This window comes from Engraulis encrasicolus, chromosome 1 (genome assembly GCF_034702125.1).
Source record: "Engraulis encrasicolus isolate BLACKSEA-1 chromosome 1, IST_EnEncr_1.0, whole genome shotgun sequence".
Taxonomy (NCBI): Eukaryota; Metazoa; Chordata; class Actinopteri; order Clupeiformes; family Engraulidae; genus Engraulis; species Engraulis encrasicolus.
This window is the reverse complement of record NC_085857.1, coordinates 15,478,414-15,495,772: the sequence shown is the minus strand read 5'-3', so window position 1 is coordinate 15,495,772 and position 17,359 is coordinate 15,478,414. Positions and strand designations below refer to the sequence as shown.

General features: G+C 43.8%; 1 protein-coding gene across 4 annotated transcripts in view; it reads right to left on the bottom strand.

The window, feature by feature from the left end:
• Positions 1-4,497: 4,497 nt before the first annotated feature.
• The window catches only part of ero1b (endoplasmic reticulum oxidoreductase 1 beta), a 46,021-nt gene continuing 33,159 nt past the window's right edge, over positions 4,498-17,359 (bottom strand). For all 4 annotated transcript variants that reach the window (XM_063197927.1, XM_063197935.1, XM_063197937.1 and 1 more), the window contains 9 exons: positions 17,328-17,339; positions 17,182-17,208; positions 12,894-12,986; positions 11,341-11,483; positions 10,564-10,667; positions 9,640-9,709; positions 7,810-7,896; positions 6,508-6,641; positions 4,498-4,844 (listed from right to left, as the gene is read on the bottom strand). In XM_063197927.1, coding sequence (XP_063053997.1) covers positions 4,784-4,844; positions 6,508-6,641; positions 7,810-7,896; positions 9,640-9,709; positions 10,564-10,667; positions 11,341-11,483; positions 12,894-12,986; positions 17,182-17,208; positions 17,328-17,339 — 731 coding nt within the window. In that variant the 3' untranslated portion in view covers positions 4,498-4,783. The remainder of the gene's footprint in view (positions 4,845-6,507; positions 6,642-7,809; positions 7,897-9,639; positions 9,710-10,563; positions 10,668-11,340; positions 11,484-12,893; positions 12,987-17,181; positions 17,209-17,327; positions 17,340-17,359) is intronic.

Here is a 17,359-nt window from a genome sequence, read left to right as displayed (position 1 = left end):
GACAAAAACAAATGTGTATAATAAAGAATCTGATGGACATTTCAATTAAATAGGCAGCGTAGCTGAGGAGAAGAAGGAAGTCAGAGAAAAGATCTTTGGTCCTGAACACAGAAAACGTCACACATCAGTAGTGAGACCACAGCAGGGAACCAGACAAGCAACATGCATACACACACACACACCCACACACACACCCACACCCACACCCACACACACACGATCATGAAAGTATATGGCCTGCATTATGTAGACAAGACGACCATGCACATTTTCTGGCATGCAATCACACGCAAACATAAACATTCACACCATTTTCCAAACTGAATGCAGACTTTTTTCTCTCATTGTGTGGTTTTGTCTCTCACACAAAACAAAACAAACCCATTATATTAGAGGACATGAGTTCCATAATAAACCAAGATCAAAGTTATAGATTCACATTCTTGTAGAAACAAACGAAAGAGCTCATGATCATCTTTAGGATTTTAGACTCAAATTCTCGTAAATCAAATACAACATGACAATTTTGACATTTCAGACTCTCATAATTCTCATGTTAGACTCTTGTGTCCTCAAAGAAATAAAACAACAGCCAGCAACGGAGGACAACTTGAGTTTACAGCTAGAGGCAGGGGTGGTGTCGATTGGCCAACACTAAAAGTAAGAGTTGAGTTAAGTTGAGAGTTAAGAGTGCACCCTGCGTCTACGCTTAACTTTCATTATCCAGATAAGACAAAGATTGAGAGCTTTAACACTATTTAAGAGTTAAATAGCTGAACCTACCATTATCCCAGTGCTAGTTTTTACCATTATTCATTGTAAGGAAACAAAGAAAGTTGGCGTCTGCGCCTTAACTTAGGATCGCTTGTTGCTTGGTGCGACTGCTCACCAAAAATAGTGATACTAGGACAGTCAAAAAGATGAGACGCACACAAGGCTTGCAGGTTCAAAAAGTGTATTGTGTCCGACAAATTAACAAAAGAAGACACAATACACTTTTTGAACCTGCAAGCCTTGTGTGCGCCTCATCTTTTTGACTGTCCTAGTACCATTATTCATTGCCAAGGGTCCCACCAAATCTGCCCTCCCTGTGGGGGGCGGCGGGGGGCCCAACAGTCACCCCCGCCACGTCTATGGTTCACTTGGGGCCCCTGAATAGACAAACTGCAACTGATTATCCAGATTTTCAAAAGATGTGAGAGATGTACCGCTTACTGGAAAGTTTACCTAATCAGAGTCAGTCAGTAAAGCCTGGTGCGTCTGTGTTTTCAGTCACTCACTTTCAGTCTAGTGGTTTGTTTGTTGACTGATAAGATGTTTATTTTTGATTTCATCGATCCAGGAAGACCCTTCTGTTGTCATCATCAGATTAACACACAGAGAGATGTCATCAGGGGGAAAACATCAAAGACATCAGGGCCCTATACTACAAAGCTGGTTTAGGAGTAAACCAGGTTAAGTTAAGAGGTAAATCGTCTAATAGAAGAGCCTGGACTTCTCATTTTCTTAAGAACATGAGGACTCCAGGGTCTTCTATTAGATGATTTATCTCTTAACTTAACCTGGTTTACTCCTGAACCAGCTTTGTAGAACAGGCCCCAGGACTACTTCTCTCTCTTTTTTTCAGGGAAATAATTGAGACGCAGCAGATCAAGATCGGGAATGTTGGAATTAAATGAGAAAAAAAAGAGAAATAGATTAAGTTCACAACAAACCTCATTGCTTGTTTTCTGTTGATTAGAACATGTAACACACACACAAAAAAAACGTAAGACAGGATATGGTTGGCCACACAAACACGCACAAATAAATACAGAGCTTCGTTCACCCTCTTCTAAACCATTACTGTGTCCTTTGTACAGTACAAGGCCAAACAAAACCAACACCACACAATAAACAGTAAACAAAAACAAAAACAAAGAAATAAACAAAAACACACAAAAATAAACAAGAGACGTAGTGAGTGCATCCATGACGAGTGAGGACCAAACAGATGTGTCCTTTGCAAACACAGAAGAACAAACAGAGAAAATTACATTTGCATTGAATGCATTGTGTATTCTGTTGTCTGTGGCTGTCTCTGTGTGTCTGCTCTGCTTTCTGTGTGTGTGTGTGTGTGCGTGTGAAAATGTCCTTTCAGAGTCTAATCCTCTCTCTCTCTCTCTCTCTCTCTCTCTCTCTCTCTCTCTCTCTCTCTCTCTCTCTCTCTCTCTCTCTCTCTCTCTCTCTCTCTCTCTCTCTCTCTCTCTCTCTCTCTCTGTCTCTCTCTCTCTCTCTCTCTCTCTCTCTCTCTCTCTCTCTCTCTCTCTCTCGTCAGGCTATCTGTGTGTGTGTGTGTGTGTGTAAATGTCCTTGTGTGTGTGTGTGTGTGTGTGTGTGTGTGTGTGTGTGTGTGTGTGTGTGTGTGTGTTTGTGTGTGTAAATGTCCTTTCAGTGGTTGCCTGTATGAACCAGTTTTTGTAACAAAGGAAGGAGAGATAAAATTAGAACTAGAATTCTGGAAATAGAACTAAAGGAAAGTACAGAGCGGTGTCATTGTGTTGCAAAAAATAAATAAAATAAAATAAAATAAAATAAAATAAAAACCAGTGGTTGTAACTGTAGCCTTCATAGGTTCTTCATACAGAGAGACACACAGACAAAACAAAATAAACCTCACCTAAAGAATCTAATTGAGCATGAAAATTTCAAAAATTAAGAATTTGTAACAACACTCACAATGACTAAACCAATTTAAAAACACTGAGGTACGCAGTCTTCACGCAATGAAAGGACTGGCCTTTTTCTTTTACCACCCCAACAAAGAAAGACAAAATGACACACAAAAAAATAAAATCAAGAGATAAAATGAGGAAAAAAAAGAAAATAATTAATAAAAAGACAATATATTGTCTCTATTGGCAACAACCTCACAAGAGAAGTTTTGGATGTACGAGCTGCTTTGTAGCGATGTAGAAGATATTTCTCCCCATCAACAGAGATGTCTTCAGGGGTGCATTTCCTAACAGCAACGTTTGCTAACTAAGTTAGCAACTTACTTGGTTGCAATGCAATTTACGACCGAAAACCTACTAAGTTGCTAACTGGTTAGCAACAGCGCTTTCGAGAAACGGGGTCCAGGTTCAGCATTACCATCAGCATTGGATTCGGGTTTGAATGTTGCGATGTCCGTGGCAGAGTTATAAAGGTGTATTTTGAGAGGGGCGAGTTGTTTTTTTGTTGTTGTCGTTTTTACGTTTTGTTGTCTGATGGATGGGGTATGGGATTGTGGGCACAAACATAGGTAGGGCAAAGTCACAGTGGGTATTTTTGAAGAGGGGATACGTTATTTCTTCCCTCCACCTCAGCAGTGATCCAGGAGTATTCATGGTTGGGGTGGTTGTAGAGGGAACCATGGTCACAGGTAAAGTCACAGGGGTATTTTTGAAGAGGAGGGATGTATTCATGGGTGGGGAGCGTTGGAACCATGGACACAGACCTCAGCATAAAGCTATAGGGGTGTATTTAGAGAGGGATGTGTTGCTTGAGAGGTCAATTTTTGAAAATGGTGCATTGTTGAAATTTAATTTTTGATAAGGGTGCACTGTTTGATTCTTTTTTTTGTGTGTTGTTGCGGGTGCATTGTTGATGCCTTTCGGGTTTTCTTTCTTCCCTCTAGTACAGCAATGGTTCCAGCATATTTATGGATCAGGGCTGCTCGGCATAGCGAGCTCAAACTCTCAGCTGCAGGGTACACAGAGAGCCAAGGGAGGTGGAGATGGTCGGGCACGGGGGCAAGAGGGTACAAACTGCAGCTGGGCGAACAACATGGTGCCCACGCTGGCAGTATGGAGGAAGAGGAAGAGGAGGGGGAGGAAGAGGAGGAGGAGGAAGAGGAAGAGGAGGAGGAGGAAGAGGAAGAGGAAAAGGAGGAAGAGGAGGAGGAGGAAGAGGAAGAGGAGGAGGAGGAGATCCAGTGGTCAGGATGAGGATGATGATGATGAAGATTGTGGAAGAGGAGGAGGAGGAGGAGGAGGAGATCCAGTGGTCAGGATGAGGATGATGGTGATGATGATGATGGAGGAAGAGGAAGAGGAGGAGGAGGAGATCCAGTGGTCAGGATGAGGATGATGATGATGGTGGTGGTGATGATGAAGATTGTGGAAGAGGAGAGGAGGACGATGGTGGAGACGCTGCCATTACAGCAGTAGGAGATTTGAGTCGGAGTCTGTTCTGTCTGGGGGTTTAGCAAGGCAACGGGTAGAATTTTTGTTGTCTTTTTTCTTTTTATCGGGTGGTCAGATTGGGAACTTAAACTGGTAGTGGCAGTGAGCATGGGAGAGGATGAGACTAGACAACTTCATCAGACATGGATTTTGTTTTAAGGCCTAAAATAAGGTCGAAGGAGCTGTTTTCCCCTGCGTCCATGGCGTTGATGGGGGGTGGTGGTGGGGGGGTACGGCTATTGCAGTGTTGCTTGACGTTGGGGAAAGAAAAGGTAGAAAACGAGTAGAGACCTCTTTTAATCGTCTGCATGTATTGTGTGGAGTCAGGGCCTGATAAATTGGTTGCCAACAGTAATGGAGGATTGTAGCTGGGAGATGAAACGCTGATGTTGAGGTCTAATGAGACTGCAGTGTTGTGTGTGTGTGTGTGTGTGTGTGTGTGTGTGTGTGTGTGTGTGTGTGTGTGTGTGTGTGTGTGTGTGTGTGTGTGTGTGTGTGTGTGTGGCTTGACAGAAAGGAGGATGTTGACTGGGAAAATGGGGAAACGTCGCCACCTGGTGGTCAAATGGGACTATGTGCTACCTGTGCTCCTCCAGCAGAGTTCTGAAGTTATGCAACTCTTTAATACTTGTGGCCAACCTGTGAAGAGAACACACACACACACACACACGCACACACGCACGCACATACACACACACACACACACACACACACACACACAAACACACATACAGACACAAACAGACACAGACACAGACACACACACACACACACACACACACACACACACACACACACACACACACAAAAACACATACATACACATTAAGGACACGAACGGGCATGATAATTAATCAATATCAACATTAAGACAAAGAGTAGAACCAGATTAGAACCGAACAGGGTATTGCTTTTATAGTTTTCGATCACTGTAACTACACACAGACACAAACAATAAACAAACAATCAAGTTAATGCCCGAATTTTCAGGAAAAATGCCAATTGGCAATGATTAATGACCAATGACCCCCTACGTAGATAGCATAATTATTATTGGCCTCGGCCATGGCTTAAATGGTTAAGGCACTGCACTGTAATGCTGATATGATTATGATAATGGTGCTGAGCAGGGCTTGACACTGGCACCTGCCAACCGGCCAAATGCTGATAAAACTTGGCAGTGGCTGGTAAGAATTTCAGTGTCACTAGCCAATTTGGCAGGTAGCTTATGACATATCAGAATAGCGTATATTTTGCACTTTGCCCCTTGTGTATCAATTGTTCATTACCCAGTTTCAATTTGTTTGTTTTATTTCCATGTAGAAACCCATGCACTCATTTTCTTGCTTTAAGCACCTCATCTTCTGAGGTTAGATGTACAGCGTCATGATTAAAAAAAACAAAAAAACGAATTTGTGGCCAGTAGAATAGCTGGATTGCTAGTGACTCAGGAAAACCACCAGCCACAGTGGCTGGCAAGCGAAAAAGCTAAAGGGGTATGCCACTATTTTGGGGCTTAATACAGTTAAAATCGTTGGCTGAGGTTTAAATAGGTGGGAAAGTGTCTTATTTTTCATGTTAAGCGCTGTCTTGCTTTAAGACATGTTAAAACAGGGAGTATGTCGCTAAGCTAGTGAAAGTCAATGCATCCATGTAGCATTGCTACATGCTACACGGATCCATAGACTTTCACTAGCTTAGCGACATGCTCCCTCTTTTGAACTTGTCTTAAAGCAAGACAATGGCTTACATGAAAAATAAGACACTTTACCACCTTTATAAACCCTGGCCAATGATTTTAACTGTATTAAGCCCCAAAATAGTGCCATACCCCTCAAGCCCAAGTCAAGCCCTGGTGCCGAGTAGAGGATGACATTTTTCAGGAATTCCCGTGGGTCCCGCGGGTCCTGCGGGATTCCCGCGGGATGGGAGTCAAAATGTTACAAATAAACGGGAGCGGGAATAAAGATGAATGGGAGTGGGCAGGAGCAGGAATAAAGATGAATGGGAGCGGGAATGCCACTTGTTTTTTTCTTTAAAAAACAAACATTTAAGCCTTGTTTTTTGACGAAACGGGAGTGGGTTGATTTTGAGTGGGAGTGGGCAGGATTGGGAGACATTCCTTTCAGGAGTGGACGGGATGGGATTTGTTTCTTTTACTCCAGTCCGGGATGGGACGGGATGGGATTTTTTTTTGGGGACCGGGATGGGATTTTTTTTTTCTGGGACCAGGGTGGGACGAGAGTGAAAATTCACTCCCTTTAAAGTCAAGCCCTGGTGGCGAGTGAGGTGCGTCTCCTACCTGCTGAAGCCGTTGAGCAGGGCGACTATCTCCTGCCGGGTCAGCTGGAAGCCCTTGGAGGGCGTGTTCTCCGGAAGGTTCTTGATCTCCTTCTCCGAGAAGAGGATCTTCAACGCCGTGCCCAGACCCTGCGTCTGAAACGCAAATGCAAAAGTTGTTTTTATAATTATGAATATTGGAATTATTGTTATTTAACTAACTGTTCACTAGCTCCTGTGTCTCATTAGAAAACAGTGTTTTTCACGTTTATTTGTGATATTACTTTTTATTGCTGTTTAGTAGCTGCCATAAATCATAGTAATAGTAGAGATATAGTGGTATTGGTAGTAGTAGTATGTCCTCTACAAGTCTTCTGTTGTCCAGTCTTGCACTTTAAATGTCTGTATGAGCACTGTCTATGTCCATACTGTCTTAAGTCCATGTATAAGTACTGTCTATGTCTATACTGTCTATGTCCTTACCTAGATTAGTCTATGTCTGTATGGGAAAGCAAGAAATGTAATGTAATTTCAAATTCTTTGTATGACCAGTGCATGTAAAGAAATTGACAATAAAACCTACTTGACTTGACTTGAAAAGTAGCAGCAGTAGTAGTAGTAGTAGTAGTAGGTACTATTTGGCTGAGTATGTTTTGTTCAAAATTTGATGCGTTAGTTCACATTACATCTCAGAGACACGCACTCACAGGTGTGTGTGTGTGTGTGTGTGTGTGTGTGTGTGTGTGTGTGTGTGTGTGTGTGTGTGTGTGTGTGTGTGTGTGTGTGTGTGTGTGTTACCTGCAGCTTCCCCCATAGGTGTGTGCGCGTGTGCATGTGTGTGTGTGTGTGTGTGTGTGTGTGTGTATTAATTACCTGCAGATTCCCCCCTAGGTGTGTGAGTTCGCGCCTGTATGTGTGTGTGTGTGTGTGTTAATTACCTGCAGCTTCCCCCATAGATGTGTGCATGCGCGCCTGTGTGTGTGTGTGTGTATTAAAGGGGTATGCCACTATTCTGGGGCTTAATACAGTTAAAATCCTTGGCCAGGGTTTATAAAGATGGTAAAGTGTCTTGTTTTCTTGTTAAGCGCTGTCTTGCTTTAAGACAAGTTAAAAGAGGGAGTATGAAGCTAAGCTAGTGAAAGTCAATGGATCACTGTAGCATGTAGCATGCTACTCGGATGCATTGTGTGTGTGTGTGTGTGTGTGTGTGTGTGTGTGTGTGTGTGTGTGTGTGTGTGTGTGTGTGTGTGTGTGTGTGTGTGTGTGTGTGTGTGTGTGTGTGTGTGTGTGTGTGTGTGTGTGTGTGTGTGTGCTTATTAATTACCTGCAGCTTCCCCCATAGTCGACATTTACTGCAGCCCACGCAGTCCATGATGCGCGAGATGTTCTTAAAGTGCAGTCTGAACTCCTCCTACAGAGAGAGAGAGAGAGGGAGGGAGAGAGAGAGAGGGAGAGGGAGAGGGAGAGAGGTAGAGAGAGAGGGAGAGAGGGAGAGAGAGAGAGAGAGGTAGAGAGAGAGAGAGAGAGGGGGACAGGAAGAAATAAAGAGAGAGAGAGAGAGGCGCGAGGGACAGAGATAGACAGAAAGAGAGAGAGAGAGAGAGAGAGAGAGAGAGAGAGAGAGAGAGAGAGAGAGAGAGGGAGAGAGAGAGAGAGAGAGAGAGAGAGAGAGAGAGAGAGAGAGAAAAATAGGAAAGAGAGGAAAAGAGAGAGAGTGATCAGCAAGGTACGTATTAAGCTATTAATTTGCAACAGCCTGATGACTGTTAGAGAGAATTACAAACATACTTCCTCAGTCCTGAGACAGTCATCTCAAACAAAGAGATATTTCTCAATAAAGTTGTCTCAAATCTCATGAGCCTGAATGTTGCGTAACGCAGCGCCAGGCGGCAGGGCCAATGTTGCGCAACGCAACATCAGGCATCAATGGGTTAAACAAACCTCCACATCTCTAGTGGTACATGATGAATTTAATACTTTTGTTCCCTGGTTTTGTTTACTGAAGGCTACAGTAAGTCTTTCCTTAACTGAAGGTGGTGCTTTGTTCCTGTATATGATGTCAAAAATGGGGAAGTTAGCTATGAATTCAAAAAGCCTGTGTGCGTGTGTGTGTGTGTGTGTGTGCGTGCGTGCGTGCGTGCGCTCAGATTTTTCCATCAGGATTTCCAGTTCAGAGGCTTCACCAAACATCCCCATCTGTCTGCGCTGTTTGGCAAGCCATTTAGGTAGCAAACCCAAAGCACACACTGGGCCAATGGATACCACTTAGCAATCCAAACATCAGGCTCCACAAACACCACCAACACATTAACATTTTAATCCCAGGGTTCCCACACCTTTTTCATGAACAAATTCGAGCACTTTTTAAGCACCTTCAAGCACCAATTTTTTTGTTTTCCAGCACCTTTACAGTAATAGGTAGCGGGAAAGGGGTGTGTGAGTCCTCCCCCAGAACATTCTGTGTTTTTAAGAAGCAATTTCCTGCATTCTAATAAAAAAATCTGAGGTAGTGAGATGTCAGATGGGATTTGCCATTCGACACCCTACAATTGACGTTACCTGAACAATTTATTTCTATTATTTGGCTTACTGAGTTTGACTTGACACAAATTTCAAGCAGTTTCAAGCACTTCACCAAAAATTCAAGCATTTTCACAACCTTGAAAACACCAAAAATTCAAGCATTTTCAAGGAATTCAAGAACCAATGGGAACCCTGTAATCCACACAACAAAGTGGTACAGTTTATACAGTGCAGTAGTTTGATAGTTGGTTTTGAGATTGGAATCCCCTTCACCTGACCTGAGCCAAGGGGTGGGGAACCTAAGGCCTAAGGCGGCCGTCTAATCTGGCCCCCACTACAATTTGAATGTTTGTCGTCCATTTTCTATAGTTTGAAGAACAAACCTAGTTCACATTCGCCCATCAAATGGAAAAAGGTTCCCCACCCCTGACCTAACCCAACTTCTTCAGGAACTGTGCCACGTGTGTGTGTGTGTGTGTGTGTGTGTGTGTGTGTGTGTGTGTGTGTGTGTGTGTGTGTGTGTGTGTGTGTGTGTGTGTGTGTGTGTGTGTGTGTGTGTGTGTGTGTGTGTGTGTGTGTGTGTGTGTGTGTGTGTGTGTGTGTGTGTGTGTGTGTGCGCCAAGAGGCTCACCTTCAGGGTTTTGGCCTCTATTTTGTGTCCAGCGAACATGGACGACTCATCAAAGTGCATGGGGAACGCTCTGGGGAGAGGGAGAGATGGATAGAAAGAGAGAGGGAGAGATGGATAGAAAGAGAGAGAGAGAAAAGGAGGGGGAGAGAGAGAGAGAGAGAGAGAGAGAGAGAGAGAGAGAGAGAGAGAGAGGGAGAGAGAGAGAGATGGGAGAGAGAGAGAGAGAGAGAGATGGGAGAGAGAGAGAGAGAGAGAGAGAGAGAGAGAGAGAGAGAGAGATGGGAGAGAGAGGGAGAGAGAGAGAGATGGAGAGAGAGAGAAACACAAGAGACCGAGACGAATAGCAAGTGAGCAACAGGACAGCTTAGGATGTCATGCGCATTACATGACAGTGTCATGACAGTGTTAACAGTGTCATGGCAGTCATGGGAGAGTCACATATTGTGTCAATGTCAGTAACTTTTTATTGTCATGAAAAGTTGACATTGTTTGGGATTGGGATTTAAGTCAAGGTATCCCGACTAGTGGTGTGAAATGAAAAAATGAATGTAGTTGCTGCCAAAGATGGTTCTAAAAAGTATTAAGCAAAGGCTGTGAATACTTTTGTAAAAATTATTTCTTTGTTTTTTATTTTTATACATTTTCAAAACTGTCAAGACAACTTGTTTTTCACATGGTCATAATGGAATAATTTGTGTAGGATTTTGACAACAGAGATTAATTTGTAGCATTTGGAATAAGGCTGTAAGATAATAAAATGTGAAAAAAGTGAAGCGCTGTGAATACTTTCCGGATTGACTGTATATCTATACATTTCAAACAGAGTGGTACCGTGTCGGCCGTTACTGCACAGTCAGGTATCGGGTATCGTATCGGGGCCAAAAAATGATATCAGTGCAACACTAGTATTAAAAAGAGACGTACTTGGTCTCGTTGAGAATCTGCAGGAGCAGCTCCTTGGTGCTGGTGTCCTCACGCATGTTGCCGGTGTACAGGTTCACAAAGGCCCGGTCAAAGTAGGGCGCCACCTGGTGGAGAGAGATGTAAGAGAGTAATGTAAGAGAGAGGGGAGTTAAATGGGTGAATGTGGTTATGACAGAGACAGAACTGTTTTAGGAATTTATGATGGGAAATCAATACAGTTTCAGAGCTCAGATCAAGTGTAGAACCTTCATGACACACACACATATGGTGTGTGTTCAGGAAGAGATTTTACATCATAGCTCAAAACACACACACGCACACACGCACGCACGCACACACGAACACACACACACGCACGCACGCACGCACGCACGCACGCACGCACGCACCCACACACACACCCACGCATGCACTCAAACACACACACGAGCGTGCGCACTCAAACACACACACACACGCGCATACAATTATATTTCACACACACGCATACACACACAGAAACAGACAGGGACACACACATACCCCACCCCCCCAGGCTTCTCTTGCGTTATCATGGTTGTGTCAGATTTGGCTAATTCTCATCATAGCCCTGCAGGAGGCGGAGCTCAGAGGACCACATGACACGCACCACCAGCCAATAGAGAACCATGACATGCTGACTATGCACCACTAGCCAATACGGTTAGAGACTCTACTTATGATAATGACTATCATTATCATCATCATGATGAATATTATTATGAAGGTGATTATGATTATTCTCGTTATGATCATCACCTTTGAGAGTGCGCGCAGCTCGATGAGGTAGAGGAAGTAGAGGTTCTTGAGGCGGCGAGTGCCCTCCCCCTTGGCCTCCGCCGGGTCGAACCGGCGACGGAACTCCTGCATGTTAGGGCCCCACACCGTCTTCCCCCAGCCCTCTGATGGAGGGAGAGAGAAGGGGAGAGAGAGAGAGAGAGAGAGAGACAGAGACAGAGACAGAGACATGGAGAGAGATGGACAGAGGTGGAGAAGGAAAGTAGAATTACTACTGGTATATAATGGATTTTATTTCAGTAATTATTGTCATTAAAATGACCATCACAAAGAGAGAGGTGCAGAGAGAGGGACACAACATACAGCATTTTTTAAGTATCATAGATAACAATTAGGGATGGCGAAAATTGAAAAAACTCTTAACCGGCTACTGAGACTCATTAACCGGTGGTTAACCGGTTAACTGGTAATCTTAAATTATACAACGTTCGCATACCTGATATGCACAGCACTGATTTTTAAAAATTCTATTTTTCACATAAGCCTTTTTTTTGCTGCGCAGACAGGACCTGCCATGTCCAGCCACTGTTGCCAGATGGAAAATGCTGAATTATCGTACTAAAACCTCAAAATTATCGTTTTTTGGGGAGGAAATTATTATTATAATTATTATTATTATTACAGCCGGTTAACCGGTGACAGAAATTTTTAACTGGTTAATGTTGATCCGGTCGACTATCGGTTAAACGGTTACCGGTTAACATCCCTAATAACAATGTTGAGAAATGTAGGTTCTGTACTCCAATAAACAACTTCAAGAAACTGCAGCAGGTACTTTACTTGGTGGATGTGGAGGAAAGGAGTGGGAGTGAGGTTTAAGGGGAAGAGTGTAACGGAGGCTAACTAGCACAGAGTTGGCGTGGAACGTTGGTAAAACTCCCTCCGATAGCCTCATACAGTCCCGTGCCGTTGGGCCGAGAGACTAGTCTCTTGGCCCAGCGGTATCGTACTGTGTCTCCCATTGCCGGACCGTTGTAGTTGACGAGGTCGCACGTTCGATCCCCGAGGGGGGTGAACAGGTGCAAGATGTCCTCCGTCACAGTGGGAAAGAGGGAAAGAGAGAGAGAGGGAAAAGACCGAAAGAAAGAGCAAAAGAGAGGAAGAAAGAAAAAATAAAACAAAGCAAAAGCAAGGAGGAAAGAAAAGGAAAACAAAAGGAAAAACAAAAAAAAGAAAGAAAGAAAGAGAGAGAGAGAGAGAGAGAGAGAGCGAGAGAGAGAGAGAGAGATGGTGTGTGTGTGTGTGAGAGAGAGAGAGAGAGAGAGAGAGAGAGAGAGAGAGAGAGATAGTGTGTGTGAGAGAGAGAGAGAGAGAGAGAGATAGTGTGTGTGTGTGTGTGAGAGAGAGAGAGATTGATAGTGTGTGTGTGAGAGAGAGAGAGAGAGAGATAGTGTGTGTGTGTGTGAGAGAGAGAGAGAGAGAGAGAGAGAGAGAGAGAGAGAGAGAGAGAGAGAGAGAGAGAGAGAGAGAGAGAGAGAGAGAGAGAGAGAGAGAGAGAGAGAATGTTCTCTTACCCTCCAGCAGGTATTCTGCACACAGGTGGATGTTGATGCTGCTGTGAAGGCCTGAGATGAGGCGGTAGAACACCCTCTTCTCCAGACACAGGCCTGCAAGACAACAAACAAACAAAGAAACAAACAAACAAACATGATTGCCATAAACAAGAAATAAACTGACAACAAAAACACAAAACACCCTTTTATACAGACATGACACTACAAACAATATGGTGACACAACATCATGACATCAAACATGGCCAGAGTAACACAACACCACACACGTGCAGCAAACAACAAAACAACACAGCTGTCATAGTTGGTTCCAGTCACAAAACAAATATGGCAGAATTAACGCACAGCTGACCTGGGTACCAAAACTACCCTTGGCTTTCGGCATTCCTGTTCGTTTCACAGCCTTTGTGTTGGAGTGACCATCACTAGGAGTTGTGGGTGCACTGCACTCTGACTGTTATAGATCCAGTCGGCACCTCTGGCCAGCCCATGAAACCGCTCGTTTTCCCCTCCGTATGCTCTACCCGCTGGCCGTGCGGTGCCAATCACTGCCAGTCATTAGACATAGAGGAGCCGGTCGATTAGCCACTCGATACAGCGGGTGGAGCATACGGAGGGGAAAACGAGCAGTTTCATGGGCGGGCCCAGAGGTGCCGACGCGATCTATACTGCCCTACAATTTCAGAACGCAGTATAATTCAAAATGGCAAACCCGAGAAAAAAGGCTTTAAAGTTTCCTTTCTGGCCACGCAACTGTGTTGGAGGTAAAGTGGTGATGACACTTCCATATAATACTTTTTTATAGTGGAAATTTATGCACACAAGAAAAAAGCAAAAAAAACAACTCTCTCATTACTTTTTAGCTGAAAATTCATTATACTGCGTTCTATTGTGGTATTACTGTCTACACCAAAACCACGGTGTCAATGGAGAAGTGCAGTATAATGCGCATTTATACTGCGTTCTTGGCTAGTAAGACGTAACCTCCTAAAACCAAAAAGCGCAGTATAATCAGTTTTTATCGTTTTTTTTTTAAACGGGACCAAGTTGGGCCAAAAAATTTTAACACAAGAAAAATAAGGTATTTTAAAGCCAATTTCCGGTCTAAACCCATTTTCGACCATTTTCAAGATACTGCGTTCTGATATTGTAGGGCAGTATACTGCACCTATGGGTGTGGTGGGCAGAGCTCCAGCTTGGTAACCCAGAAGGCCCAGGTTTGAGTCCCAGTGGGGCAACTCTAATCCCCTTCACCACATACTTACTTGATACCCACTCACTGGGGATTATGAAAAATCACATTTCACTCAGATCACTGTAAACATCAACAAATACAGTAGGTCTACAGTGCAAAACAAACGGAATTGAGAAGTGTCTGCTCAGTGGATATCACCATCACATGTTTTAGGTATGACAGAACGCAGCTGATCAAATAGGTGAAGATAACAGCACAGCTCCAAAGTATCCAATCAGGAGCTACAACGTGGTGGAGAGTCAGTCACAAATGTAGATGGAAAATAGAGGAGATTACATATCTACTCAAACAGCAAATGTGGACAACAGTTTATTTTCTCACACATATGACTGAAAACACTATCACACTGAGTTATGTATAGGAGCCATTAAAGATCTAAAAAAAGTAGATACAAGTTAGCAAAACCAATAAAAGAAATACATTATAAATCGAGACTGTAATACTGTGAACGCAGATTGACAGAAGAGAAACAGAGGTTGAAGAAGAACATGGGCAGAATATACAAGAGGATAGAGGGATGGTGGTAGAAAAAGAGAAGAAGGAATGAAGGTGACCGGCTAAGACAGAAAAATGAGAGAGAGAGAGAGAGAGAGAGAGAGAGAGAGAGAGAGAGAGAGAGAGAGAGAGAGAGAGACAGACAGACACAGACACAGAGACAGACAGAGAGACAGACAGAGAGAAGCAAGAGAGGGCATAAATAGAGATAGGGCATGAGGGTGACAGGGAAAGACAAACAAAGACAAAAAACGATGGAAAAATAACAGACAGAGATAGATAGATAGATAGATAGATAGATAGATAGATAGATAGATAGATAGATAGATAGATAGATAGATAGATAGATAGATAGATAGATAGATAGAGAGAGAGGGAGAGAGAGAGGGAGAGAGAGAAAGAGAGAAAGAGATGTCCTTTGAGAGCCGGCTGCCTGTCACCAGGAGATGTAACTTCATCTGACTCTGTACAGCAGGAACTCACAGGGGCATCTAAGGACACCCAATACCTCACTCGCACGTGTGTGTGTGTGTGTGTGTGTGTGTGTGTGTGTGTGTGTGTGTGTGTGTGTGTGTGTGTGTTCGCTGAGGGGCCTGTAAATTACTGTGCATGTTCCTAAGACAACGAGGGATCGAGGAAGAAAGAAAGAAAGAAAGAAAGAAAGACAAATGCAGAGTAAAATATACAATAAGGAAATATGTAGAGTAAGGGTGTGTGTGTTCATATTTTGTGTGCGTGTGTGTGCATGTGTGCGTGCGTGTGTGCTCGTGCATGTGTGTGTGTGTGACTCCAGAGAGCACCATTGGCTGCAACGACATTGTATCGAAATAAGAAATCACGATACGCAGAGTCACTATGCTGTATCGCGATGTAAGAAAGCAGTAACGTGATACGCCTTTCAAAGTTCCTTTACTCTTTCATTCCAGAAAACAATCACGTGATATGATGTGATAGTGCGTCCGCGCTTCAAATCATCATCATTATCAAGCCATCATAGTTTTTTATTCATAATTTTATTTCATAATGTTGGCAAATGTGGAAAAAAGCCAATTAATTTCAATTTCATAAATGGTGGGGTATATTGAACAGTAGGTCAAAAATTGTGATAGGAACTGAATCTTGAGTTGAGAGTATCATTACAGCCCTACTCTGAGTCCATCATCACAGGCAGACAGGCGGAGTGGAGAGCGGAGCAGAGAAGAATGGAGTTTGGAACACACAAAACGCTCCACAGAATGGAGTTTGGAACACACAAACGCTCCATAGAAGGCCACACTTAGGTACAGAAGAATGGGACTGACAGACAGAATACAGTGAGAAAGAAAGAGTGGCGCCTCCCTTTCATGTCATGAATGAAGAGACGAGTCTGAAGTGAGTGAGTGAGTGTGTGTGTGTGTGTGTGTGTGTGTGTGTGTGCGTGCGTGCGTGCGTGCGTGTGTGCGTGCGTGCGTGCGTGCGTGCGTGCGTGCGTGCGTGCGTGCGTGCGTGCGTGCGTGTGTGTGCCTGTCTGCTCTGGGGGAATGCCTGTTCTAAGTGGTGCCATCCTCTCTGTACAATGACCAGAGACTCGATACGTCACCTGATCTCACTCCAGAGAGAGGGAGTTGAAGACAGAGGAAGAAAAGACAGAGAGAACCAGAGAAGGAGGGAAGCGAGCCACCAAAATGATCAACACGGAATCCGAGATCAGAGAGAAAGAGAAAGAAAGGAAGACAGAGAAGGAGAAAAAGAGAAAGAATGATAGAAAGAGAGAAGAGAGGAGGAGGCACGCCACAAAAATTACAAGGAGGGAATCAGAGAAAGAGAGAGGGGACATTAAAATGATAAAAACGGACATCATGAGGAGAGGACCTACTCTCACTGCCAAAGACAGAGGAGAGAGTCGACTCAGAATGAGAAGAATGAGTGACATACAGTAGCTTTGTGTGAAAAAGTGTATTGAAGCCGAAAATATACAACAGAAGTCTAAGGATTAACTGGAGAGACAGACGTTTCGGAGCTAGTCCATTTTCAATGTCTCCAGTAGGAAGAGACACTACTGGAGACATTGAAAATGGACTAGCTCCGAAACGTCTGTCTCTCCAGTTAATCCTTAGACTTCTGTTGTATATTTTCGGCTTCAATACACTTTTTCACACAAGTCTTGTGTGCGCCTCCTTTTCCATTATTTTGAGTGATTACTACTTTTTTGGGAGTGCTCGCACCAAGCAATACACGAGCATTAAGTTCAAGGCGCAGACGCCGACCTTTGTTGGTCTTTTTGTCATTCACTGACATACAGTAGCAATAGACAGTCACTGAAAAAGTAAGGGAGAGAGAAGGGAAAGAGGGGGAAAAAAGAACAGAGAGAGAGAGAGAGAGAGAGAGCGAGCGAGAGAGAGAGAGAGCGACAGAGGGAGATAGACAGACGGTGTAATTGTATAACCATATGTTGGTTCACCATGAACAGTGAGGTCAGTTGGGACTTTGCAGCCAATACACTTCATGGCCTACAGGAGGCAGCGGTGAGTCTGATCAGAAGAGCCAAAAGTGAACTTACCTTCCAGCCAGTTGTAAAAGGCCTCACCTGCCAAGAAAACACAGATGCACACGTCAGTACAAGAAGTGAGAACGCCACATCTGTTTTATAGATGGAGGAAAGAGACTGATAACAGCCAAGAAATGATACACATTAGTCAAACTCACCATCGTCATCTCCTGTGAGAAAGGCGAGAGAG